General features: G+C 41.0%; 2 protein-coding genes across 5 annotated transcripts in view; one reads left to right on the forward strand and one right to left on the reverse strand.

Moving 5' to 3' along the window:
* The window catches only part of kidins220a (kinase D-interacting substrate 220a), an 80,574-nt gene extending 63,858 nt beyond the window's left edge, over nucleotides 1-16,716 (forward strand). Inside the window, exons 26-33 of one of the 4 annotated variants that reach the window (XM_041812215.1) lie at nucleotides 346-462; nucleotides 2,441-2,500; nucleotides 5,725-5,757; nucleotides 7,779-7,895; nucleotides 9,552-9,650; nucleotides 11,270-11,488; nucleotides 14,582-14,803; nucleotides 15,177-16,716. In XM_041812215.1, coding sequence (XP_041668149.1) covers nucleotides 346-462; nucleotides 2,441-2,500; nucleotides 5,725-5,757; nucleotides 7,779-7,895; nucleotides 9,552-9,650; nucleotides 11,270-11,488; nucleotides 14,582-14,803; nucleotides 15,177-16,067 — 1,758 coding nt within the window. In that variant the 3' untranslated portion in view covers nucleotides 16,068-16,716. The remainder of the gene's footprint in view (nucleotides 1-345; nucleotides 463-2,440; nucleotides 2,501-5,724; nucleotides 5,758-7,778; nucleotides 7,896-9,551; nucleotides 9,651-11,269; nucleotides 11,489-14,581; nucleotides 14,804-15,176) is intronic. The other 3 variants (XM_041812216.1, XM_041812217.1, XM_041812218.1) reach the window with 3 other exon arrangements.
* A 1,239-nt stretch (nucleotides 16,717-17,955) lies between these two features.
* Nucleotides 17,956-20,239, reverse strand: id2a (inhibitor of DNA binding 2a). The gene is made up of 3 exons (XM_041811949.1): nucleotides 19,764-20,239; nucleotides 19,458-19,518; nucleotides 17,956-18,646 (listed from the first exon to the last, which is right to left on the reverse strand). The coding sequence occupies exons 1-2, from the start codon at nucleotides 20,118-20,120 to the stop codon at nucleotides 19,462-19,464; spliced, it is 414 nt and encodes a 137-aa protein (XP_041667883.1). The 5' UTR covers nucleotides 20,121-20,239; the 3' UTR covers nucleotides 17,956-18,646; nucleotides 19,458-19,461.
* Nucleotides 20,240-23,905: the final 3,666 nt, after the last annotated feature.

A 23,905-nucleotide genomic window follows, 5' to 3' on the forward strand; every position in this document is an offset into this window, starting at 1 on the left:
GTTGTTTTATGCCTTTTCCACAGTAAATAATTCTCACTGATCACCACAATCAGCAAGTAAAGGCTTTTTAAAGGCCATTTCTGAATTGAGCTTCTCACTCCCATGCTTTTAGTTTTGATGTTGCTTTTCATCAGCTGGCTGTTGTATTTGCATCATGAAACCAAAGTTTTTAGATAAGCAGTTCCTCTTTTAATTAGAATGCAACAAGCAAGTTAACAACTGTATCTCGTCCCTGTGGTAATTTTTGTTCTTGTGAGCCTGACCTCCCTCATATGATTTTCATTTTATTTTTACCCGCTCTCCCCTCCCCTCCCCTCCCCTCATCCTTTCCTCTCCCCTTCATAGCCTTATTTCCCCCACCATGTGTATCACCTGCCTCGGCATTACTCCCACCATGCCCCCCCATCCCTGCGCCCCTCCATTAAACCATCCGGTCAGACTAAGGACAACACCAGTGGACTTGTAAGTAAAGAAGTAGTAGAAAATAAAAGCTGCACATAAACTACACTACAAAACTCCAATCTAAGCAAGTGTTACTTTTGTGTCAAAAATATCTCGTAACAGGGGTGCTGGTAGTCTAGAGGTTACGTCTATGCGTCCCATGTACGGAGGCTCAAATCTGGCTTTCCCCATTCATTGTTTCTTTCCAGATTGAATTCTATCTCTTGTCCAATCTGATTCTACTTATTTTATGCCACACTCACCTGACAAGTACAGATAAACATTTTGATAAAAAAGCAGAAAACAAAGCCTGCATTGCTAGTAATAAAAAATGTCAACAAAGCAAGCAAATCTGATTCTGGTGTCTTAAAGAAGAGATGTCTTATCTAAATCGGCTTGCTCTTTTCATTCCAAACTAGTACCATCCTCCAGTATGGAAAAATGAAGCCAGTAGGAAAGAACAGCAGACACCTAAGGCTGTCTGTAGAAGCCCAGGAAGTCACATTCACATCTATTGGAAAATGACCCGTTTTACAGCAGAACTACACAGAAAACTTTTACTGCCTGGCTTAAAAGCATTTGCTGTCATCAACAGGCTTTAAAAGTTCTCTCCTTTTTCCATGATATTTATGGTTTGTGAATTCAAGTAAATTAGCTTGCCCTATTTGCTGTTTTAATTTCATATTATGAGCACTATTCAGGCCTTCATTTTTGCTTTTTATATCTTGGAAAAAATGTATTTTTACTTGGCACATAAATAGGCTTAAGTGAAGAGCAGTTAGATATTTGTGACTAGTAATTAGACAAATTAACCTTGTAAAGCCAATGCAGTGGTCAGATTCCTCGTCTGCCATTAAGTAGATCTATCTGGAAAAGCCCAATTCTGTAAAGCCCAAAGCACACCTGTTACGTCATGTGACGTCAGCTTACCAGGTGAGATGGGGAGGCAAGACATCTGCACACGTCCAGTGTGAGTTGGTTTATTGAAAACAAGGGGGGCAATGATTTGGACACTTGTTGGACGGTGTGTTTTGGGCTCAACATTTATTTACGGTCTTAGGACGACCCGACCAATTTGGGTCATTTGAGGAGAATGAGTTGGTAGCTTTGGATGTAGTTTAGGGGAGCCTGTAAACTGTGAGTGAAGATAGGAACAGTTTTGTCAGAACTGGACAACATTGAACACTGAAATCTTAATCCCATAGAAAGGATGTTTTTGCTTTCCTCCTGATCAGCTTTGACAAGAGTTTGAGTTATCAACTGGCTCCACTGACAATAAACAATGATAACGGCTGCCTGTTGAGCGAGAGTTATGCAGTTTACACCCCAGGGTGGTAAAGCCTACTACATCATATGTTTTGTCACCCTGATTGGCCCATGATGAATGCAACAGACTGAATGCTCATCTAATCTCCCGCTTTTATTTTTTGAAAAGTTCAGCCCTTCCCAAGCATTGTTTTCGGCTTTTGCTTGGATGGATGTGAAATATATCACGTGTGAAACATTTTATCTTGTGTGTCATTTTATAGACATATACACTTGCTTAGAATTGAGCTTTTTTGTAGATGTGTGAAAATAATGCAACATTATTTTATAGCTGAAAAGACTGTTTCATGATTCTTTATGTCCTGTGAAAAGATAGAATTTATTTGACTTTCTCAGTCTCTTCTGGCTGGTAGTTCCAATTTTGGGAGATCTTTTTCTTCTTTTATTGTTCATGATATAAAATAATTAAACTTAGAAGGACTCCTCTTCATCAACAAACTGCACAAACATACAACTAAATGTCAGACCTTCTTTTCTTATCCCTACATTTCTTCTTTTGTCCTTTCCTCTCTTCTGTGTGATTCTCTTGTGTTAACATTTTAACCACGACCTCCTTGCTGAACTATGCCAAACACCCATCCAATCCTAACAGTGTCTGTTACCTTACCTCCTAATGCCTTCATTAGCCTCTTTTCTCTATACAACCCTTGTCTTTATTCTTTGCTCATGTCAGGATGTTATTGCGGAGGACACCAGAGAAGGCCTCCCCCCTTGTCCCTCTGATCCTAACATGGTAACATGCATTTACAGCTGCTGATTTGCACATATGCAGCTAGTCCCTCATTATCTGCCTGATGCTTAAACCTCATTTGTTATTTATTGTATTGCATGCAAAAAATGCACGCCTGCTTGTCTGACAGACTACTTATGTAGCTGCTGTGGTTTACAAAAGCAGACACGTATACAGACAGCCGCTTATACACATTAGTTGCATCTGGTGTGAAAATAGCTCATCGTGTGTATTTGTTGCAGACTGCAGCATGTATATATATACAGTTGCAAGAAAAAGTATGTGAACCCTTTGGGATTTCTTGGATTTCTGCATAAATTAGTCATAAAATGTGTTCTGATCTTCATCTAAGTCCCAACAATAGACAAACACAGTCTGCTTAAACTAATACTGCACAAAAATGATATGTTTTCATGTTTTTATTGAACAAAACATGTAAACATTCACAGTGCAGGGTGGAAAGACTATGTGAACCCCTAGGCTAATGACTGGTTGACCCTCCTTTGACAGCAGTAACCTCAACCAAACATTTCCTGTAGTTGCAGATCAGACCTGCACAATGGTCAGGGGGAATTTTGGACCATTCCTCTTTACAAAACTGTTTCAGTTCAGCAATGTTCTTGGGATGTCTGGTGTGAATCGCTCTCTTGAGGTCATACCACAGCATCTCAATTGGGTTGAGGTCAGGACTCTAACTGGGCCACTCCAGAAAGTGTATTTTCTTCTGCTGAAGCCATTCTGTTGTTGATTTACTTCTATACTTTGGGTCGTTGTCCTGTTGCATCACCCATCCTCTGTTGAGCTTCAGTTGATGGACAGATGGTTTTAAGTTTTCCTGCAAAATGTCTTGTAAACTTTGGAATTCATTTTTCCATCATTGGCAGCAATTCGTCCAGGCTCTGAGGCAGCAAAGCAGCCCAAAACCATGATGGCCCCTCCACCATATTTCACAGTCAGGATGAGGTTTTGATGTTGGTGTGCTGTGCCTTTTTTTCTCCACACATAGCGTTGTGTGTTCCTTCCAAACAACTCAATTTTGGTTTCATCTGTCCACAGAATATTTTGCCAGTAGTGCTGTGGAACATCCAGGTGCTCTCTTTGCAAACTTCAAACATGCAGCAGTGTGTTTTTTGGACAGCAGTGGCTTCCTCCGTGGTGTCCTCCCATGAACTCCATTCTTGTTTGATGTTTTACTTATTGTAGATTTGTCAACACAAATGTTAGTATGTGCCAGAGATTTCTGTAAGTCTTTAGCTGACACTCTAGGATTCTTCTTCACCTCATTGAGCATTCTGTGCTGTGCTCTTGCAGTCATCTTTACAGGACGACCACGCCTAGGGAGAGTAGCAACAGTGCTGAACTTTCTCCATTTGTAGACAGTCTGTTTTACCGTGGACACATGAACATCAAGGCTTTTAGAGATACTTTTGTAACCCTTTCCAGCTTCGTGCAAATCAACAATTCTTGATCGTAGGTCTTCTGAGAGCTCTTTTGTGTGAGGCATGGTTCACATCAGGAAATGCTTCTTGAGAACAGCAAATTCAAAACTGGAGTGTGTTTTTTATAGGGCAGGGCAGCTTTAACCAACACATCCAATCTCATCACATTAATTGGACTCCAGGTTGGCTGACTCTTGGCTCCAATTAGCTCTTGGAGAAGTCATTAGCCTAGGGGTTCACATACTTTCTCCACTCTACACTATGAATGTTTACATGTTTTGTTCAATAAAAACATGAAAACATATCATTTTTTGTGCGGTATTAGTTTAAACAGACTGTGTTTGTCTATTGTTGTGACTTAGATGAAGATCAGAACACATTTTATGACCAATTTATACAGAAATCCAAGAAATCCCAAAGGGTTTACATACTTTTTCTTGCAACTGTATATACAGTGTAACATGCTGATGAAGTTGTTGGCACAGTAGCAGCTACCATTCTGTTACAAATGGTCATAGAAATGCTTTTAGCCCACTTACACAGTGCATGGAGTTATTCTGAAAAGAGCTGAAACTCTCCAACCCAGATATTCACACATTTTAAGAGAAAGCTGCCACTATTAGAACAATTTGAAGATAACGCTCCTCGGGAGATTTCTGCTCCACAAAGCCACTTATCAGACACTGCCAGCATGCATTTCAAGGAGCTGGATGAAAGATTTAAATGTAGATGGCTGGTAATGCTCCCTTCCCTCTCAGTCTGTATTTTCATAAGAATTCTTTAGATTTCTTCCTCTTCTTCTTTAAACCATGTCTGTCTAAATTCCACCCTGATTCTTTCCTCTATCTCTCTCTTTTGTTCCTGTCCTGCTAAGTATACATCCTCTCAGTTTCATAATGTTCTGACTTCCCAGTATACATTAGCTCATCTTATCCCTATTTTGGTTCACACTTGATCTCTTTGTGTTCGGTTAACATGTGCCTGTATTTGTTCAAATCTCCTGAATGTGGATGTGTGAGCACACCGGTTCATTTGTGCGAGTCTTTGAATATGTAAGCGGGCACAGCCCAGTGTAATTGCTTAGCTGATATAAGTGTGAGTATGGATTCCTCAGGCTGCCGGGATTATCATCAGAGCAACTGTTGGGGCTGGCAACACACGAGCACCGACACACGCGCACACTGACAATGAGCCCAGCTCTGGTAGAGCTTATCTCCTTACCAAGACGCTTCCTCCCTCACAGAGCTCTGTTTCCTCTTCCCCATCCTCCTGCCCAGCCCTGAGCTCAGCCCAGCTGTAATTACACTCTTATCTAACACACACACTGGGAGGGTTCACGCACACTCACGCAGACACACCCGCAGACATTTATGCTCCCGTTCACGTTCTTAGAATACGCGCTCACAGTCTGAATCGAGGGGTATTCGAGGCCTTTCCTGAATTGAATCTTCTGCCTTTTCTCTGCAGAGTGTGAGATGTCTCCTTCTCTTTCTGGGTCTTTTTCTCTGTCTCTGTCTTGTCTGCAATCCGTTCTGGCTGCAGCCACGACTGCTGACTCCTGAGAAAACAAAAAATCTTCTTGTGTAATTATTGGGCTTCTTCTATTATAGCTGGACGTCTCCTCTCCTGCTGTGACAGATAAACATTCACCTCATGATCCTGACTTCATTATGTGTGCATTTCTGTCTTTTCTGTCCTTTTTTTACAGGTACAACCCCACAGCTATATTTGTCTGTGTGTAATTTTGTCTGACATTTTGTCTGTCTGCTTCTTTTTCTCCTTTTAAAGCAATTAAAGTCGCTGCCTTACAAATTAAAGCAGGTACCCCTTTGGTTTCATGGCTCCTTTCATTTTATCATCATCTATCTTCTATGTATCTCTGTCTCATTTCTAACATACTGGTTCAACACTACTAAGCATGCTGTAGACCAGGGGTGTCACACTTAATTACAGCAGGAGCCAGATTCTGGATTTTGAGAGCCTGACAGGGTCAACATTTAACCATGAACTGTCAACCTGATGTTCACCACTAATGAATTATGGGGAAAAAATTCTTGGCACGGATGTTAATGAATTTGAGATTTAGAAAAGCCGAAATGAAATTTAAAGGCTCAAAATCTGAGATAGAAAGTCATACTTATTAGTTCAAAAGATCAAAATATGAAATTAAAAGTCTTAAGAGTTTCTAGAAGGCAAACCTTTGAGATAAAATTCAAAATCATGAGTTAACAAAGGTCAAAATATGAGAAAAAAGTCAAAATCGCAGGTTTAAAAGGCGAAAATATGAGTTAAATTTTTTTTATTGAGTCTAATAGGTCAAAATATGGGATTAAAAATCAAAGTTAGGAGTTTTAAAGGTCAAAATATGAGATCAAAAGTAAAAATCATGAGTTTAAAGGTCAAAAATAAGGTCAAAATATTAGTTGAAATCTTTAATTGTGAGTCTTATAGGTCAAAAAATGGGATGAAAATCAATTTTAGGAAATTGAAAGGTCAGAAAAAGGAATTAATCTTAATTTTGTCTTTAAGAGGTCAAATTTTAGATTTAAGTCAAAATTATGAGTATAAAAGGTCAAATATTAGATTAAAGTCAAAATCATGAGTTGAAAAGGTTAAACTATGAGATAAAAGTTGAAATCTTGAGTTTAAAAGGTCAAAATATAATTAAAAATTTTAAATTGTGAGTCTAATAGATCAAAATATGGGATTAAAAATCAATGTTCGGAGTTTTAAAGGTAAAAATACGGGATTAAAAGTAAAAAGTACTACTACTTTTTCAAATTCTTGTGACTTAAGGATGTTTTTAAATCATCCTGGTTAAGTTTGCATTTCTGTATTGGAGGAAATCTACAGACCTCATAATCCTGGACCAGTTATAATAAAAATGATCTTGCAGGCCGGGTATAACTGTACCATGGGCCGGATTTGGTCCTCGAGCCTTGAGTTTGACACCCCTTCTGTAGACGGAGAAATCATAGAACCACTAGGAAATAGATGCACAACACAACATCTCATCCAGTAGTCATTCCATAGATTCACTAACAGATTCATACCCGAGGAAATCCATCGTGAAGGGTAGCTGAAGTCTTCATCCTCTTGCCCGCCACTACAGAAAGTTGGCACCCACTGTTTGTGTACTGTATTGTTTGATCTGCTTATTTTCTTCTGTCTAACAACCGCTCACAGTCCGACTAAGCTCTGCTCTCCTCTCCCTCAAAACCAGAAACAAAGCTGAGGGGCTTAAGTCTGAAGCCATGTCTTAATGGAGCTAATAGGAGAGAGAGAGAGCAGGGATGACGAGGGGGAGAGAGAGAGAGAGAAACAGAGGGATGGAAAAGAGAGCAGGAGGTCAGCGCAGGAGGCTTAGAGGGAAGGAATGTGAAAGGAAGGAAGGGAGGAAGAAGCGGGGAAGTAAAAGGGAGAGTTGAGCCGCTGGAGGAGGTTGGATGAGGTTTGTTTTGTTTTGGTGCCAGCAGGCGGTGTGTTGGCAGCGCGTGAGGCCTCGCGCTGCATCAACAGGCCGCTGCTTTGAGTCACATCAGGCCGCTGCAGTGCGACTCAGACAAACCGACTCCATCCCTTAAGTGTTGTACACACACTCTACATGCTTTATATACACAGAGAGGAAATAAGAAGAGGTAACAGTGTATTTGGATCACACTAAGAGGCCTGCACGTTTCTGCCAGGAGCTGTTGCTCGATTTGTCCTAATCAGTGTGTGAGCACTGGTGAGCTAGGCTAACAGAGTGTGCTAACAGTAGAACTGTTTGGCATGGTAATCTAACATATGAAACAAAGCAATATTGTTGAGTTCTTCTGTTTTAATTGTCCTTCTGGGTTTAGGTTTCTCCTGGTGTCCTGCTCAGCTCCATGAACACAGATGCGGTGTGCGAGCGTCTCAAACAAACTGATGGCATTGACCCGAACATGCTGCCTCAGTACATCGCCACCGTCAAGAAGGTGCTCCTGTTTAAAACATTCAAACAACAACATCCTGATGTATTCACCAAACACAAAGAGCTTTTTAATCCATATCTCTGACACCAGATTTGAAGTGGTTTTAAGAAATATTTATAATGTTTTTTTGTTTTTTTTTTAAAAATCCTTTATATTCTACACATACTTTTTCACTCATAGTATGGCAGCCCTTTGCGGATATATATCCATATATTTTACTAGGGATGCATGATATTGGATTTTTGCAAATACTTACAAATTAATTTTAGTGGATACTGATATGTGTGTACGTGTAGTTCACCCTAAAAATTCAGTCTTTAACCTTAAACTGCCGTAGGTCTGTTGGTCCAGCCTGAAACTCCATTTGTTCTTAATGCAAATATTTACAGCTGATATAGGCAGATTTTTTAACAGCTAAAATGTACAGTATGTTATAAAAACCAGCAGAAATTTTCACATCTGCTGACACTGATAACATGCAGGTAATATTGGTATCCCTACACAAGGTTGCTACAGATCCTTGAGTCTTAAAAAGTCTTAAATTGGACATTTAAAAAGTCTAATGTTTACAAGTGAGAGATCTTGAATTTTAGAAGACATATTGACCTGTCTTTATCCAATCTTCATTTTCTAGCCATTATAGAATTCTAATCATACTTTTTGCGTATATGCTTGTCAAAGAAACATTTAACTTCATTTCCAGAGTGTAGCCTATATATATATATATATATATATATATATATATATATATATATATATACATATATATACGTGCATATAGATAGAATAATGGCATTAAACGTTCCAGAAATCATCAAATTTGGACATTTATGGCCAAAAAATGTCTTTGCCCTACACCATTTGACATTTTACAAACAGCGCATTAAATATGATAATTCAACCCTGGTCTGGTTTACCAAGAAATCTCACGTCTTTCATTTTTGACAGTTTGCTGTGCAAAAAGTGGTATTAATTTTTCTCAGTTTAGGCCTTAACAGGTCTTAAAAAGTCTTAAATTTGATTGTCAGAAGTTCGTAGGAACCCTGCTACATTTTATTAAACATTTTCCTGTTATAACGAGTTATTTTCTCCAGATCTCAAGAAAAGAAGTGAATCCAACTCATTATCAGCAGAAAATATTGTTGCTGTCTTGAGATAAGACACAAATAAGTGGAGATCTTGAGAAAATGAGAACATTTTTCTTTTTAAAATTAGAGAAATATAAAATGTATGGATAAATGTCCTCTTGGAGCTTCCTTATAATAGTGTACATCCTGATTGCATTTTTTTTAGTACACCAAAGTCATGCTACAATGTAAGATTTCAGCAAAACTTGAATGAATGAATTGCAGACTCAAATGTTCTGATTGCATTAAAGAAGTAAAAAAAAATTTTTTTAAAGCAGATTTTATGCACATTTGAATATTTTCTCTTAAACATAACTTCCTTTAAAAGCAGTATACAGCTTTGCATATGATATATCTGCATATCGAGCCAGACATCTGTACATTTACACATACCTGTTCACCAAATTCCAGCCAATCTGCAACCATATTATGTGATAATTTAAAGTATATGCAATTCATCGCAATTAATTTTTTGACCTGATATAACTTTGCACATATGAGCACATCCATGAGTCTTCCCTGTCCATTTCAGGCTAATGTGAACGGCCGAGTATTGTCTCAGTGTAACGTGGATGAGCTGAAGAAAGAGATGGAGATGAATTTTGGTGACTGGCAGCTCTTCAGGGGAGTGGTAAGACTGTGATTTTCTTTTTTTGCAGAATCTTTTCTTGCCTCCCTGCCTGGTTTCCTTGATTGCTATTGGCAATATTGATAGATACTATTGTCATTGAATTTCAGATACAGTGATATCAAGTTTGGCATTAAACCACTCCATAGCACTGGGTGAGACCAAAAGGGTGCTTTTTGGCCATCAGACAAGAAGCTATGTTTACAAACCACCACAAACACACCATCCACACTGTGTAGCTTGGTGGTGGCAGCATCATGTTGTGGGGATGCTTCTCTGCGGCCAGCCCTGGAAGGCTTGTAAAGGTAGAGAGTAAAATGAAGGTGTCAAAATATAGGAAAATCCCTGTTAATAATAGACAGGCTCCCACTTCATGATCTGGGAACTGTTTGTCAGGTCTATAGGACTCTAAAGATCTTGAGTAACCCTCAAGAGAAATAAACAGCAACAAACTAAACAAGCACCTGAAGTAGTTAAGTAGTTGACCCTGCTTGAATTGTTTTATTATCTCAATCTGATGCATTCTGATGGTGTTTGAGACTGGTCCAGCTGCTTTGGAGGAAGGGTGGGCTGCAGACCCGCTGGTAACTATTACCATTCTTACCTGATAATGCCTGAAGGACTTTGCTAGCAAACAGTGCAATACTTTATGAATACTTTTAACTTTAAATCGCAAAAACAAAGAACAAGCTTGTCCCTACTTTTTTGAGAAATGTTGCTGGCATCAGTTACAAAATGGATGTTAAACATTCCAAAAACAATAAAATTTCTCAGTTTTGATATTTGCTATAGTGTATTTGAGCTTTTTTCAGTTATTTTCACTTCACACAATGTCCCTGTTTAATTTAAGTTAAGGTGGTAAGTTTATAAATATGGTGGAAATAGGACGCTCTTGTTCATTCAAAAGGAGTAAAGGATCAGTAAAGGTAAATATTGATAAAAGAAGTCCACCACAGGTAAAAACACACATCCATCCTAACTCCAAGGCCTGAAGATTAACAGATAAATAAATGGCATGCATTCCCCTCACTTTTATAATACTCAACACATACTCAGCGCTGTCACAGCCCTCCTATTGATATCTGTCATCTCCCGTTTAATCCAAAATGAAGCCAGACAGCGTCTCCTAATACAACATCTTGTGCTCTGCTGAGATATGGAGATGGAGATTTCATAATCCGTATTATGAGAAAGCCGCCAGTCAGTCAGCCAGGAGTCCAGTCGGCTGAAATCACTAACACATGTAGCCGGCTCCACTTCATCAGACATCAGCCTGTGCTTCTAATTCCAAACCAGAGCACTGGATTGGTCGTGTTTTACAGGAGATCCAATGTAGCACTTGGTTAGCAGCAGCTGGCTGTACAGCTCCTTGCACTAACCAGTGTTGTGTTGCCAGGACGCAGCCAGCGCGGACATCTGGTTCAAGATGGCCGACTGATATCTGGATGAAGGGAGGTCAATGTCAGGGAGAAGTGGACAGCTGAGTGGCTCTACTCATTGAACAGCTCGCTCTTACAAGCACATGTTTTGTTGTTTTGTTTCTCATGCTTGAAATAAATTTATTAACCCATTAGATGGTCTTCTCAAACAAAACTCAAGTGATGAATGATGTTTTCTTCCAGCTGATGGAACTACGTCACGCTGAAAGCCAGGCTCTGCTGCAGGACGAGTCCCGAGCTGTGAGCGAGCAGGGCAGCAGTGTGCACCAGGGTGAGCCCAGCAGGCGCTCTGGAGGGGCCCAGCATGAAGCAACAGCCTTCAGCCTCAACCTCAGCTTTGAGGAGCTGAGCGGAGCCGGGTTGGAGGAACCCCAGAGACACAGCAACAGCTCTCATTGGCCGGTTAGTCCTTTTTTACACATATGTACCACAACAACAGGAAAAAAAGAGCGTACATACTAGAGCTGCTGCTGTAAGCAGAAGTGTGAGCATATAACACTCAGAAATAGGATCACAAGGTCACACCCCAAACTGCCACATGGCCACTAAGCCCGAGTGTTGGTGACCTCAGTGGTTTAATGTAACATGGGCACAACAGAGGGAGCCTATAGTGTTCTTTAACACTGCAGAATTAAAAATACACACCCACTACAGAGCACAAAAAATGTGTCAATTGGCTCCCAGTTCATTATTTTCACCGTTCCTCTTTCTATTTTGCAAAAAAAATCAAAGATGTGAGCAAACACATGCACACAGACTGCTGTTTAATAATCTCATATAGTCATCTTTATTTAAATCCGAATGTACAGTGCTAGTATTTGCCAGGAACTTTATCACTGTATCTGCCACGTAATCAAAATGTTTATCTTTAACTTGCAAAAAAATGTGTCTGATTTTTTGTCAAAAATATGTAGTTACACTTAGTGCAAGCCAAATTTATCTGACAAGTCTGGATAAAATTCTTATTTCAAGACACCAACCATAAAAAAATGCCTTAATTGCCAGTGATATGTACAAATGGATGTGACTGGGAAAGCAAAATTTACTAATGTTTTGTTTAAAAGATACTTATTTAGATAATTGAATAATCTAGACTTCAGTGAGACTAAAAAATAAGTGTAATTAGATTTTTTGATTAGAAATTAAACAAATACACTTGCTTAGATTGGAGTTTTTGTAGTGTGCAATTATAACAGTTTAAGTGCTGTTAAAAAGTGGTAAATTTTTACATTTATGATATTTGATTTGATGTCTGATGGTGTTTATAATAGCAGAGTGCTGCGGGGGTCTTAAAAAGTATTAAACGTTGAAAAATCAATTTAGCCAGAATGGTATCAAAGGTTACAGTCCGCATAGACTTAAGGAAATAAAATATTAAAATTAATACAACCCAAATGAAAAAAGTTATGCTGATCAGCGTCATCAGTAAAGTGATCACTGACACATTAATGCTTTAGAATCAGAAAAAGGAGTAGTATAAATATCCTAACGTGGGCATTTATGGCTTGTATTTTTTTTCTTAAAAACTAAATGTTCTTCTTTTTAGCTTAAACTGTAGTGCAAATAATTACGTCCAGATTGTGGTAGAACTACTCTTAGACCACTTAAGTTAACAAATAAGAACCTTTTTATTCATAATCCCAAAATGCTCCAAGAAAGCCTAATTTGTATTCTACAATAAGAAAAACTACCAGTTTTTTCTTTTCTTTGTTGTCACAGTTTTGTCCAACTGTTGGCACAGAACCCACACCTAACTGTTTTTGATATTACAGGTTAGAAAATGAAGATTCAGTAGAGTCTTACAAAAATATGAAGAGTCTTGAAAATGAAGGGCTTTTGTTAAAACGAATTAAAGAGTACAGTTAAGGCCTGTTTTTTGTAATGAGTCTAGAGATAGCATTTGCCATGGCATTATAAAAATAAAGATGGATGGATGGAATGATCCAATTTTTATTAAGGTTTATTTTGGGCATTTTGGGCCTTTTATTGATAGAGGAGGACAATATATAGAGTCAGAAACAGGGACGAGAGAGTGGGGAGAGACATGTGGTAAAAGGGCCACAGGTTGGATTTGAACCCGGGACACCATTACATATACCAATTGGTGATCTGCACCCAAGATTTTTTTGAAAGTTTTTTTTTTAGGGGTTCACAATATTATTGGCATGATATCAATATCAACAGATGTTGAAAAGTGAATTATTAGTGTCAGTAGTTAATATTTCTGCCCATATTTAAAATGGATATTTTGGCTATAAAAATCTACCTATATCAGCTTTAAATATGTCAGCTGAAGTTCTTCGTTCATTATCATTCCATACACTTAAAGCAGTGTTTAAAGAAGTGAAATGTGTTGATTTGTTCATCCTCAAACTTTAATTTGTGTGTTTTAAGGACTGATGTTTTAGGTCTTAACTACATAAAAATATTGGTATTGATATCTGCGAAAATGATCTTGTAAATGGGTGCTGGTTTAGCTCAGTGGGTAGAGCAGGCTCACATGTACAGAGGCTGTAGTCCTCAACGCACTGGTCACGGGATTAATTCCCGGTCTCTGCGCATGTTTGGTGCATGTCTTTCCCCACTCTCTCTCCTCATGTTTCCATCCATCTATTTTCTACAACACTTATCCTGTTCGGGGTCACAGGGGGCTGGAGCCTATCCTAGCTGTCACTGGGCAAGAGGCGGGGTACACCTTGGACTGGCCATCAGTCAATCACAATCTTCATAATCTTTGAATTAAGATTTTTTGTAAATCCCAGCATCAAAAAAAGGTATGTTGACACAAGGATTGCCACAATCCCACATTTTTTAACGTCAACACAACTCCATTAAACAACAAATAGTATCTATCACTGTTACGAAACCATAACAAAAATAAATGGTTCCAGCCGATCCATGAAATATCAGAAACTAGATTTGTTTGTTTGTGGATGATTTTGTTCACATGACAGTTCACACCCTCTACTGCTGTGAATTACTCATGATTTACCAGAGGACAGAAGTAGAAGCTGGGTGGATGTTGGCTGAAAGAAAATTGTCTTCAAGTTGTAAAATACAAGTGATGGTTGGCAAAAAAGATGACTGGCAAGCAGGCAAAAAAGCTTTTATCCTTGGGACCATGTCAATTGAAGCAAATCAAACAGAAATCCAAAAAAGCCCTGATGTTACAGCGTGCAAAATTTCTACTAACTTCTCTCTGTTTGAGTCTCAAAAAGGTTTTAAACTGTTGCAAATTTGATTTTAAAAGTCTGCAGCAACAATGTGAAAGTCCTAAACATGTCTTAATTCACTAATATACTGCCAAGTTAGATGGTGCTCTCTTAACTTTTAGTTAGAAATACAACGAAAAGATCTGTTATTTTTAAGGCATACTTCAATGCTGCTGTTTTTTTAGAGTAACATATCGTATCATTTTAAACATGGTATCAGTATATCTCAAATTTGGACAACCCTAGTGGACACGTTCACACCAACTCTTTCTTCTCCCGCCAGGTGGTAAATCTCCGCACCTCCAGCATGTCCAGCCTCAACTCTCAGGAATCATCCAATGACATCTGCAAGCTGACAGACAAGCAGCAGGCCGAGTATCGGGACGCCTACAGGGAGTACATCGCTCAGATGGCTCAGTTGGAGATGTCCGGCGGCGGGGGGGAGAGGCCCGTGCAGCCCCACCCAGGACAGTTCCTGCAGGCTGCTGGCTCAGATGACAAAGGGGTGTGTGGATGGTTACAAGAGCATTGTTTGTGTGTTGTCAGGGCATTACTTACAGCTTAGATAGTCCAGTCAAATCAGTGTGGGGCAGACTGTAGAAAAATAACTGGTGGTTGCTGCTGTCATTACCTTGTCTCTGAGCCTGTGTGCTTTGTCTTTCTGGATCTTGTGGCTTTATAAGTTTTCTTCCTTTGGCCTGCTCTATGGTACAAGTCTTTCTGGGCTGGGAAAGGGGAGATCACATCTTCTTGTATTTCTTAACGATTGGCTTAAACTCTGTTTGTTTTGGCACATAACATAGAAACAAGAATCCCCTCTCCAGGAGACTGTGTATATTTTCATGTTCTCCTCATTGGATCTTCTTCCCTCTCCTTAGGCCAAGGAGGGAGCCGACCAAGACGGCCGCAAGCCCTTCACCAAGAGAGGCTCCAAGGCGGCTGATACCACAGATTTCCCCTCAGGGAGTGACGCCCAGACCCTCGACCCCATCAGTGAGGAGGACGAGAAGCTGGACCACAGCGCTTCCTCCAGGACTCCAGGCTCCAAGAAGAAAGGAGCAGGGGCTTTGTACCACAAGCTGCCCAGCGATGAAGACTCCGGCCCAGAAGAAGCCGACAACACTACACCTCTCCTCCACAGAGAGCCCTGTGCTCCATCCGCTCACGGAGACTCACAACCTGCTGGGCTGCTCACCAAGCCCGGCTTTCTCAACGAGATCCTCCTGGACAAGAAGGACTCCTCAGACTCAGGGATGAGATCCAGCGGCAGCTCTCTGGAGGAGCCTGAAGAAGACAGAGAGGGTGGAGCGCAGAAGGCCAGTCTGATCGAGCTGGAGCTGGAGGGTCTGGTGAAGAAAAGAGGCCTCCTCCCAAGCAGCCTGAGCGGCCTGCAGGATGCCACGGTGGCCCGCATGTCCATCTGCTCCGAGGCTCCGTCCGAGGCCAGCTTGATGGCCAGCAGCCCGGACGAGGGGTGGCCGTCTAGCGGGGTCAGCAACCTCAACCACAGCGACAGCAACACCACCCTTAACAACAACACAAACAGCCCCAGCGACGCCAACACCAACAGTAACACCAACAACAGCCATCAGCAGCAGCTGGCTAACATCACAAGCACACAGTCCTCCTCCTCGAGCACCGATGTGTCACCAGCTGTCATCATCATCACCCCCGGCAGCAGCAGCACCGCCACCACTGCCTCCGCCACCATCCACAACCAGAACCTGCGCACCATCAGCCTGGGAGACGAGCGGGAGAGTGTCCTCTGAAGAGAGCATCCTCCTCCAAAGAAGCGGGTGTTAGTGTGAGAAGGGTCACATAGATTACACTTGTTGATGTTGTTGTTGGTAGCATTATACTGTCAAGAGGGTAGATTTGTGTTCTAGTGTTGCTGTGAACCAAAAGTAGTGCAATCAGAAGCTTTAAAGAAATAAAATCAACTAAAATGTTGCAAAAATAAGGACATATTTATAGTGATGTTTGGGCTTTAATGAGACCAAAAACACCACAGCAAGGTCAAATTTAGATTCTTTTACTGGTTTCCATGTTACAAGCATTAGCCATCCTACCTTTTAAGATCACTCAGGGGTGATTTGTGTCTCACACTATTGTAGTGCTGCTTTAGGAATAGTGTGTTTAGGTAAAACACGTTACATGTTGTGAACATTGTGTGTTAAGAAAAATTTTTAAAAAGAGGAAATGTAGCTCTGGCTGTACGGCTTAGTTCCAGAATGCTTCAGTCTGAGAAGTGTTTGTGCGTTACTGTGTTTGGTAGATAGAACATTGTTAAATGTAGACAGTACTGTGGCCAGATGTGTTGTTGGCAGGTTTGGTGATAGATTTGCATATTCAAAGTGATATTACCAAATATTTCTCATGAGATGGTGTTTGTGACTAATAAACATGTTCCTATGCTGACCCTTGAAATGAGTTTCATGACTCTCTTTTCTGCTCTTTCTTGCAAGAAGATCTGCCGTTCGTAGATGAGGGCCCAATCCACTTAGATTTATATTTAGATCAACCACATTTAAACTAAACTTAAATGTTTTTCACCAAATGCAAAAGAGGGGGATCTAAGCAGGATATAAATTTGCCCGATAGATGGCGCACTCTCCATACAAACGTGCTGCAAGCTGCTGTCCCAGACGCTGACATTTTAAGAACTATTGAGGGTTACAAGTTAAACAATCCTTTAATAGGAGTTTTAGTAAACCTAGAGCTGACATTTTTGAATGATATGCTCAAGCGATTAGCCAATAGGTTTCTATTTTCTGCAGCTGACATTTAATCAAGAAAAAAGTGGTGCCAAGGGGAAAAAAATCAAATGCAAGTCGAGTTAAGTTCACAGGTATGTGCTGTAGGAATGAGAGCCTCTACGCTTTTATCTGCATCTTTTGTACTGCACTTACAGCACAGTGTATACAGCCTTTTTATGAGTAAGTCCACAAAAGACGAGAAAATGCTGCGTAAAGTTAATCAAAGCAGTTTATCTAAACAGCTTCTGGAGCGATTTTTACGTACTGTATTCCCAATTTAATGTCAACCACCATCTCTGCTAATCAGGTGCTGTCTGTACTTTATTTCTCAAGTCAAACAATGGACAGCTTTGTTATTTAGGCTGTCACATCACGAGACAGGAGAGGTCAGCGACGCTGAAGGAAACAGCCCTAAGCAAATTCAACATTAAAGGATCAGAATTTTAAACTTGATCACTTTGGAATCAGTAACGCATCACCAGCCTATTTCCACCCTTAAGCCAAATCGCCATAATTGCCTACTTCTGTGCTAAAACAACAGCCTTCAGCTCACTACTTTAATTGCTCAGGCTGTCACGCTAAAACCACTTAATCCTATTTACTTTACATAGCATGTGAGAAAGTAAAAGTGCATGCAGTGCGTCCTAAATAAGCTTTTACGCAACTGTGCGTCTCGGAGAGGTGTTGACGCTGCGTTTCAGATAGTTATAGGTCACAGTGCAGGTCTGATAAGGATACTTTGTTTTGAGATTTGTTTATGAAGTGTGTCAGATGTTCCATGTACAGAGAAAAAGCGCAGTCATGTCAGTGTATTTCTGTGGAAAGTCAGCTGGACGCACAGCTGGAAAACTTGATTTTACGCACTGGTTTCTAACTCTCCATCCCCCCAAAATGAAACATATTCAACTTGCGTTTTTGATTTATTTTTGTATAAAAAGGTACAATTTACATTACTTTTATAAAAAGTTTCAGCATAATTAAGTACAACATTACACTTTTGCAGAAGTTTCAAATTCCTGCAACTATACAAGATAAACTCCGGATAAGAGTTCACACGCTTTCATTCTCTCATTTTTTAACTTTTTTTTTTTTTTCAAACAACGTCCAGTCCTTCATGTGCCAACAATTCTGACAAGACAAGACTAAACTTTTTACAGTAACTAACCAAGTCGTCTTTTCTATTCACGTTCCCACCTCCGCAAAAAAAGCGAAGACTTCAACAAGGAGAGGGGACAAGGGGGTGAGGAAGAGGGGGTTGGAAATAATCCTTGTGACAATAATCTCGTTTTTCCTCCCACTGTTGGGAATATAACGTGCCTTCCATTTCCAGAAAGGACCAACAAATAAAAAAAAAGTCTTAAGTTAAATAATAAGTGTCCAAACAAAAACACATCACATAAGATTGTCCCATAATAAGCAAAAGTCTCTTGATTTCAGCGTCAGAGAGAGAGGAAAAAAAAAAAAAAAGAAAAATCCAGGCCTGGAGGACAGAGGTTGGATTTTGAGGGGGAGGTGAAGGAGTTGAAGGAGGGGAGGAAAGTCCTGCTCCCCAGGTCCTGTCTGTGTGTGTTTTTTGCGTCTTGACCAAACACCTGCAAAAGATTGAGAAAGAGAGAGGCGTGTTTAGAAAATGCAAACAGGGCAGAGATCCGGACAGACTGGCGCCAGGGAGGAAGCCGCAGTTTTTAACATTTAACCAAACACTCCCAATACTAAGCAAACCCTGCGCTCCAGATGTACACACACACACACACACACACACACTCAGAGAGCGAGAGAGAGAGAGAAGGAGGGAGGCACACACACTTTTCGCACAACTTCAGCCTACAATCTGGGGAAGAATCAGCGTAATTGCCGCTCAGCTGGCGCCTACCCACTTCTTGTACCAATTATGTGCAGACATCGTAGTAGCAGTAATCCAAACAGCCATTATTTTCCTGTTGCAGATGCTCTTCATTATAGACACAAGAGGCTATAATACAACTCTGAACACTGCTACTTATATACAGTAACCCAAGCAGCCTGGGGCGAAAATCTGCCTTTTTACGCAATCAAATCCAAAGCATTTTTTTTTTATTATTTCAATAAATTTGGATCAGATAGTTGAAATATTGGCTGGGCTGATCTTTGAGCTTTTTTTTCTATTTAAGATGAAGCATGTGGCTGCATTTAGGCTCGTTTAAATCATATGCAATCACGTTTGGGATTCATGCAAAAACATATTGGGGAGCGTACAGCAACGTGAGCCGACAAGCCACATTAGCAGCGAACAAACGGATTGGTAAATGGTAATTCTAGCCCCGTGCATTCTGCTCCAGCAGACTGAGAGACAGGCTGTAGAGGAGCCCTGGACAGAATGCAGCAGCAGCAGAAGCAGACATGAGGAGAGGACAGCCTACTTACCGCTTTAACGATGCAGAGTCCGGCTGTCATCTGTCATCAGCTCTGATGGCAACTCCGGGGACTGAAAACAAACAAACAAACAGACCAAATGTTAATTTGGAATCCGATTGAGAGGTATCGGCGTTGTATCAGTGTTATATAGGTCGAATATCTTCCTTATTTCATTCTGGGAAAGAAAGAAAACATGCCATTTTCTTTTTCAAATAAGCCATTTTGTGCGCATAGGGCTACGAAGGCGCACAGGCTATGAGCACAAAAGGAAACCCAAGCGTATGTTCCACAACAAACCAGGCAGAGTGTGATTACCTGTAATGACAAGATGCTGATATCTGTGTTGAGGGTGGTCAAAGGGGTCCTGGATGGAGCCTGCCCCGGCCGCGCAGGCTGGTGATGCAGGCTGGTGAGTGCGACACTGGAGTCAAGCGCGATCTGCAGGTCCAGGATGTAGTCGATGACATGCTGCAGGATTTCCATCTTGCTGACGTTCTTATTCTGGGGAATGCTGGGCACGAGCTCCTTCAGCTTGGAGTAGCAGTCGTTCATGTTGTACAGCAGGCTGAGAGGGTCGTCCACCGGGGTCTTGCTCCGAGAGATTCCCAAGGAGTGCTCCGTTAGGTTGGCGTTGTTTTTCCGGAAGGACCGCACGGGGCTTATTGCTTTCATTTTCAAAGTGTTTTGAGTCGAGCGCGAGGAAGGTTGTGTGAGTGAGTGTGTCGATTATCTTTCTTCTTTCTTTAAGTCCTGTTTTTATCAGACGACCAGCGATCAGACTGGATTACCAAGCTGTCAGTGTGCTTTATATAGGCAGCAGGCTGGGCATGCGGCACAGGCGGGTTTAACGTGCTGATTGGTTTAAGATGCTACGTCACTCATCATCTTTAAGTTCTACCATTGGCTCCTCGCGTCTAAATCCTCCCTCTTCCCTGTCGTGTTACCAGTGGCAACGCATGTTGGAGGCGGAACCCGGAGAGGGCGCTTCAGCAGCTCCGGTGGGCAATTTGGAAAATTAAGCCCTTACCTGTTTCTGATCAAGAAAATTAAAGATTCACGAGTGTGTCAATTGGTTATGGCGAGGCGTGAGCACGCGCTAAGTCGTTTCCTACAAGATTTAAATGTGAACTTGAAGTTTCGAGAGAATCGAGCATGAATATGAGCATTTAAAATATTTCAAAACAAGAATAAAACAATCAATAATGTGGAGATGTTCTAATAATAATACAGCAATCATATGTTGTCAGACGTGGCATTTCACGTCTTTAAGTGGAGGAAAAGCTTGGTTTTGGAGGTGTGGATCGGTGATGATGTGGAACATAACAGGCGCGTCTGATCATTCCTAATTCCCTCCAGCCTGGACCGGTGTGAAAACAAGTTTGAGAAACTGAAAACAGAAGAATGTTTGAGAAAACGGCTACAACTTGTATCAGGAAAAGCCAAACTAAGATGAATTGGTGTTTTTGTATTTTTACGCATAAGAAAATAGTGCCTGGGAACCTGTTTTCACATAGTTTTACGCACGTTGGAGTTCTGTCATCACAAGCAGCTGTACCCAAATGAATCAAAGTGAGTTTTAAAAGACAGGGATAGAAAATAAAGAATGTATTTTGAACTGAAAACTTTGAACACATCTGTATCAATGGGCACAACATTTAAAGTCTTGTTAAATGCTTTACGCACCACTGTTCAGCCCAGACGTGTCATTTTAACCAATCGTGCCATGTGCATCCACTTAATTTTGATAGTGTCTGTCCATAAATGCTTCAGTAAAGGTCTCGTGCACTTCAGTGCTAATCGCTACCTGAGTGTGTTGTATGTCAAAGTTCATTTAGTCACGCTCCACAAATGTGCATTTCATATCCGAGCACCTGAAGAGTTGATTAACTACTATTGACATTTTAATGTTTTCTGAATGAGCCGTTTGTTTGTAGGAATTACACGCTTCATTCTTCAACTGGAGGAGGTGGTAGAGAGGAGGGGGCTGTTTGATGCTGCCACTAACTAATTGCCCCCAGGGGCTGTTGTGGACTGTTGTAATGTGCTGGGAGGTTTTTGAGGATTAAATAAAAGCATTTTCAAAAAGATGAGGAGTATGTTAAAACTCGGAATGCACAGACTTGGAAGAGGAAAAGATTACACATTTGATGTTTTTTTGGTTTTGTTTTAAGGGTGATTCGGCTGAATGACCAAAAAACAAGGAAATCCTAAAAGCGGAATTAATCCTAATGGACACAAAGAGACAGTTAGGGGAGCTCAGCCTGCAGAGACAGAACGAAAAAACATGATGGATTATTTCAAGCAAATGGGGAGAAAGTTGCCTTTGATAATCGATATAATCTTGATTTCGCGTCCGGCACTTTTCTTTTCTCGAAATCCTGCAAAACACCATCTGTGTCATTGTTTTTACGCGCAGCTCTCTCCACCAGACACGGACACCTTCTCCTTCAGCTGTCTGACGCAACTCAATTTTTATGCATTTCTAATATAATCTGCACCTCCTGCTGTCTGTGTGTCCACATCTGGTGCAATCGCATTTTTCCATCTTCTCCTCGTCTTCCTCTCGCTCCCGCAGCTGTGTACATTTCGCTCGACACTCACTGACCGAAGCCTGACAGGCACGTGATGAATTGGCGCAAGAGCACGTCGGTGCAGAGCGGCGCGAGCGAGCTTCCACCAGCAGCAGCAGCAGCAGCCTCAGCCTCACCCCTAGCTCTCCTCCTCCTTCTTCCCTGTTTCACTTTTCCTCTCTCTCTCTCTCTCTCTCTCTCTCTCTCTCTTTGGAGCAGACTCTCTGGCGCCGGAGCCGTGACGTCACCTCATTCACAGCAGCCCTCGAGCCAGCCCTCGCGGCGCCGCTGAGGCGGTTTCCATGGAGACGGGGTTTCGGGGTTGTCAATCAGAGGTTGTTCTCAGCTGATCAACCCGGGGGCCGGACCGGGGAAGTTTTAAAGCTCGAGACCGGATTTGGGTTAGTGTGGGGTTCTTCTTCGGTGGTGGTCGAAGATCATAACAGAGTGTAGACATTATTTACTGATATATATTATTCCTGTTAAAAAAAATCGGCTAAAAGCATCCGATTCAGGCTTTAATTCCACTGATACGGTCTCTAATACTTTACATATTAAGACTGTACAATGGACTTATTATGATTTAATATTACAGCCCGTAGGCCTCTGATTAACGCAGCATTAAAACTCATTAAATTTACCTTATTGCCACCAGTAAGTCCACAAAATAGTATGGAGCCTAAACTTTATTACATGATAAGATTAGGCCTATATTAATTTCTTACATTGCCTGAGAGACCGACTCCCAATGTGACATTTCTTCTGGCTTTTGTGCTACTTTAGCCTCTAAGTCCTAAGTTAATTTAAGATATTAGACTTTAACCTGGGTTTAATATCTTATATTGCAGCACAGTGGCATGACTGCGACGTCAGCTACTTTCCTCTATCATTCTTATATGAAGCACACCCTCCAAAGTAATAATACATCCCTTTTTATTTATTGAAATCAAACCATAAAATAATAGAAAATTGTCAGTTTGTTTGAGAGGATCTTAACTGTGTTATATGATCAGCAGAATGTGCACTAACTCGTTTTTTCCAGTTCCATTAAAGATAAAAATATTAAATATGCCTGCAGTAACATCAGGGCCTATATTTGTGCTGTTTGCTCAGGCAGGGAGGACACGATCTGCTATTGTGGATTCATTTTCCCACGGACTGACATGTGTCATACTTGCTTCCAGATGTTGAACTACCGCGGCTGAAATTGACTAGATTGGCAAAACCCAAGACTAAATAAACCTCCTTATTCATCATAGATGATGCTTTGCAAACACTAGGAGAAAAAGATTTCACCACGCAGCGAACTTCCTTTCTTACTGCCCACACAAACTCGAGTGATTTAGAAGTTTTCTCCTATCTCAAAGACATTCCTTCGTCGCACTGACCTAGAAAAATTTCCCACCCTCTCTCCTTAGGGTCACATACACCTATTAGTCTGGGATAAGCTTGAGGGAACTAAGCGGAGCTGGCAGCCGGCTGCCAGAGCTGCTGCAGTCCGGCGTCCGGTTGTCTGCACCCCGGTCAACTTGTTGATCCTCCGCCCTGCAACCGCACTGACATGCTTCAGAAAGCGGGACGATACTCCATCGATTTACCTACTTTATATCAGTGCCGAATTCCTAGATTAACAAAACACACGCTTAGAAGCTTTAAATCCAACTTTTCCTTATTGTAAAAGTCTGATAGGTTAAAGTGAAGTGCTTCCGATGAATGCGTGAAGTATCAACGAGAGATGAAAGTCAAAACACAAACTTTCCGAGGGAACTGAAGCCTTTTATCGCGCCACTAAAACCTGCGTATAAGTAACTGAACTTGCTCAAGAGCAAACGCAGTCATCTTTCAGTCACTACAGCGAGTTGTATTCACGGAATTTCTACCCTGTGT

This window comes from Cheilinus undulatus, linkage group 18 (assembly GCF_018320785.1).
Source record: "Cheilinus undulatus linkage group 18, ASM1832078v1, whole genome shotgun sequence".
Classification (NCBI taxonomy): Eukaryota; Metazoa; Chordata; class Actinopteri; order Labriformes; family Labridae; genus Cheilinus; species Cheilinus undulatus.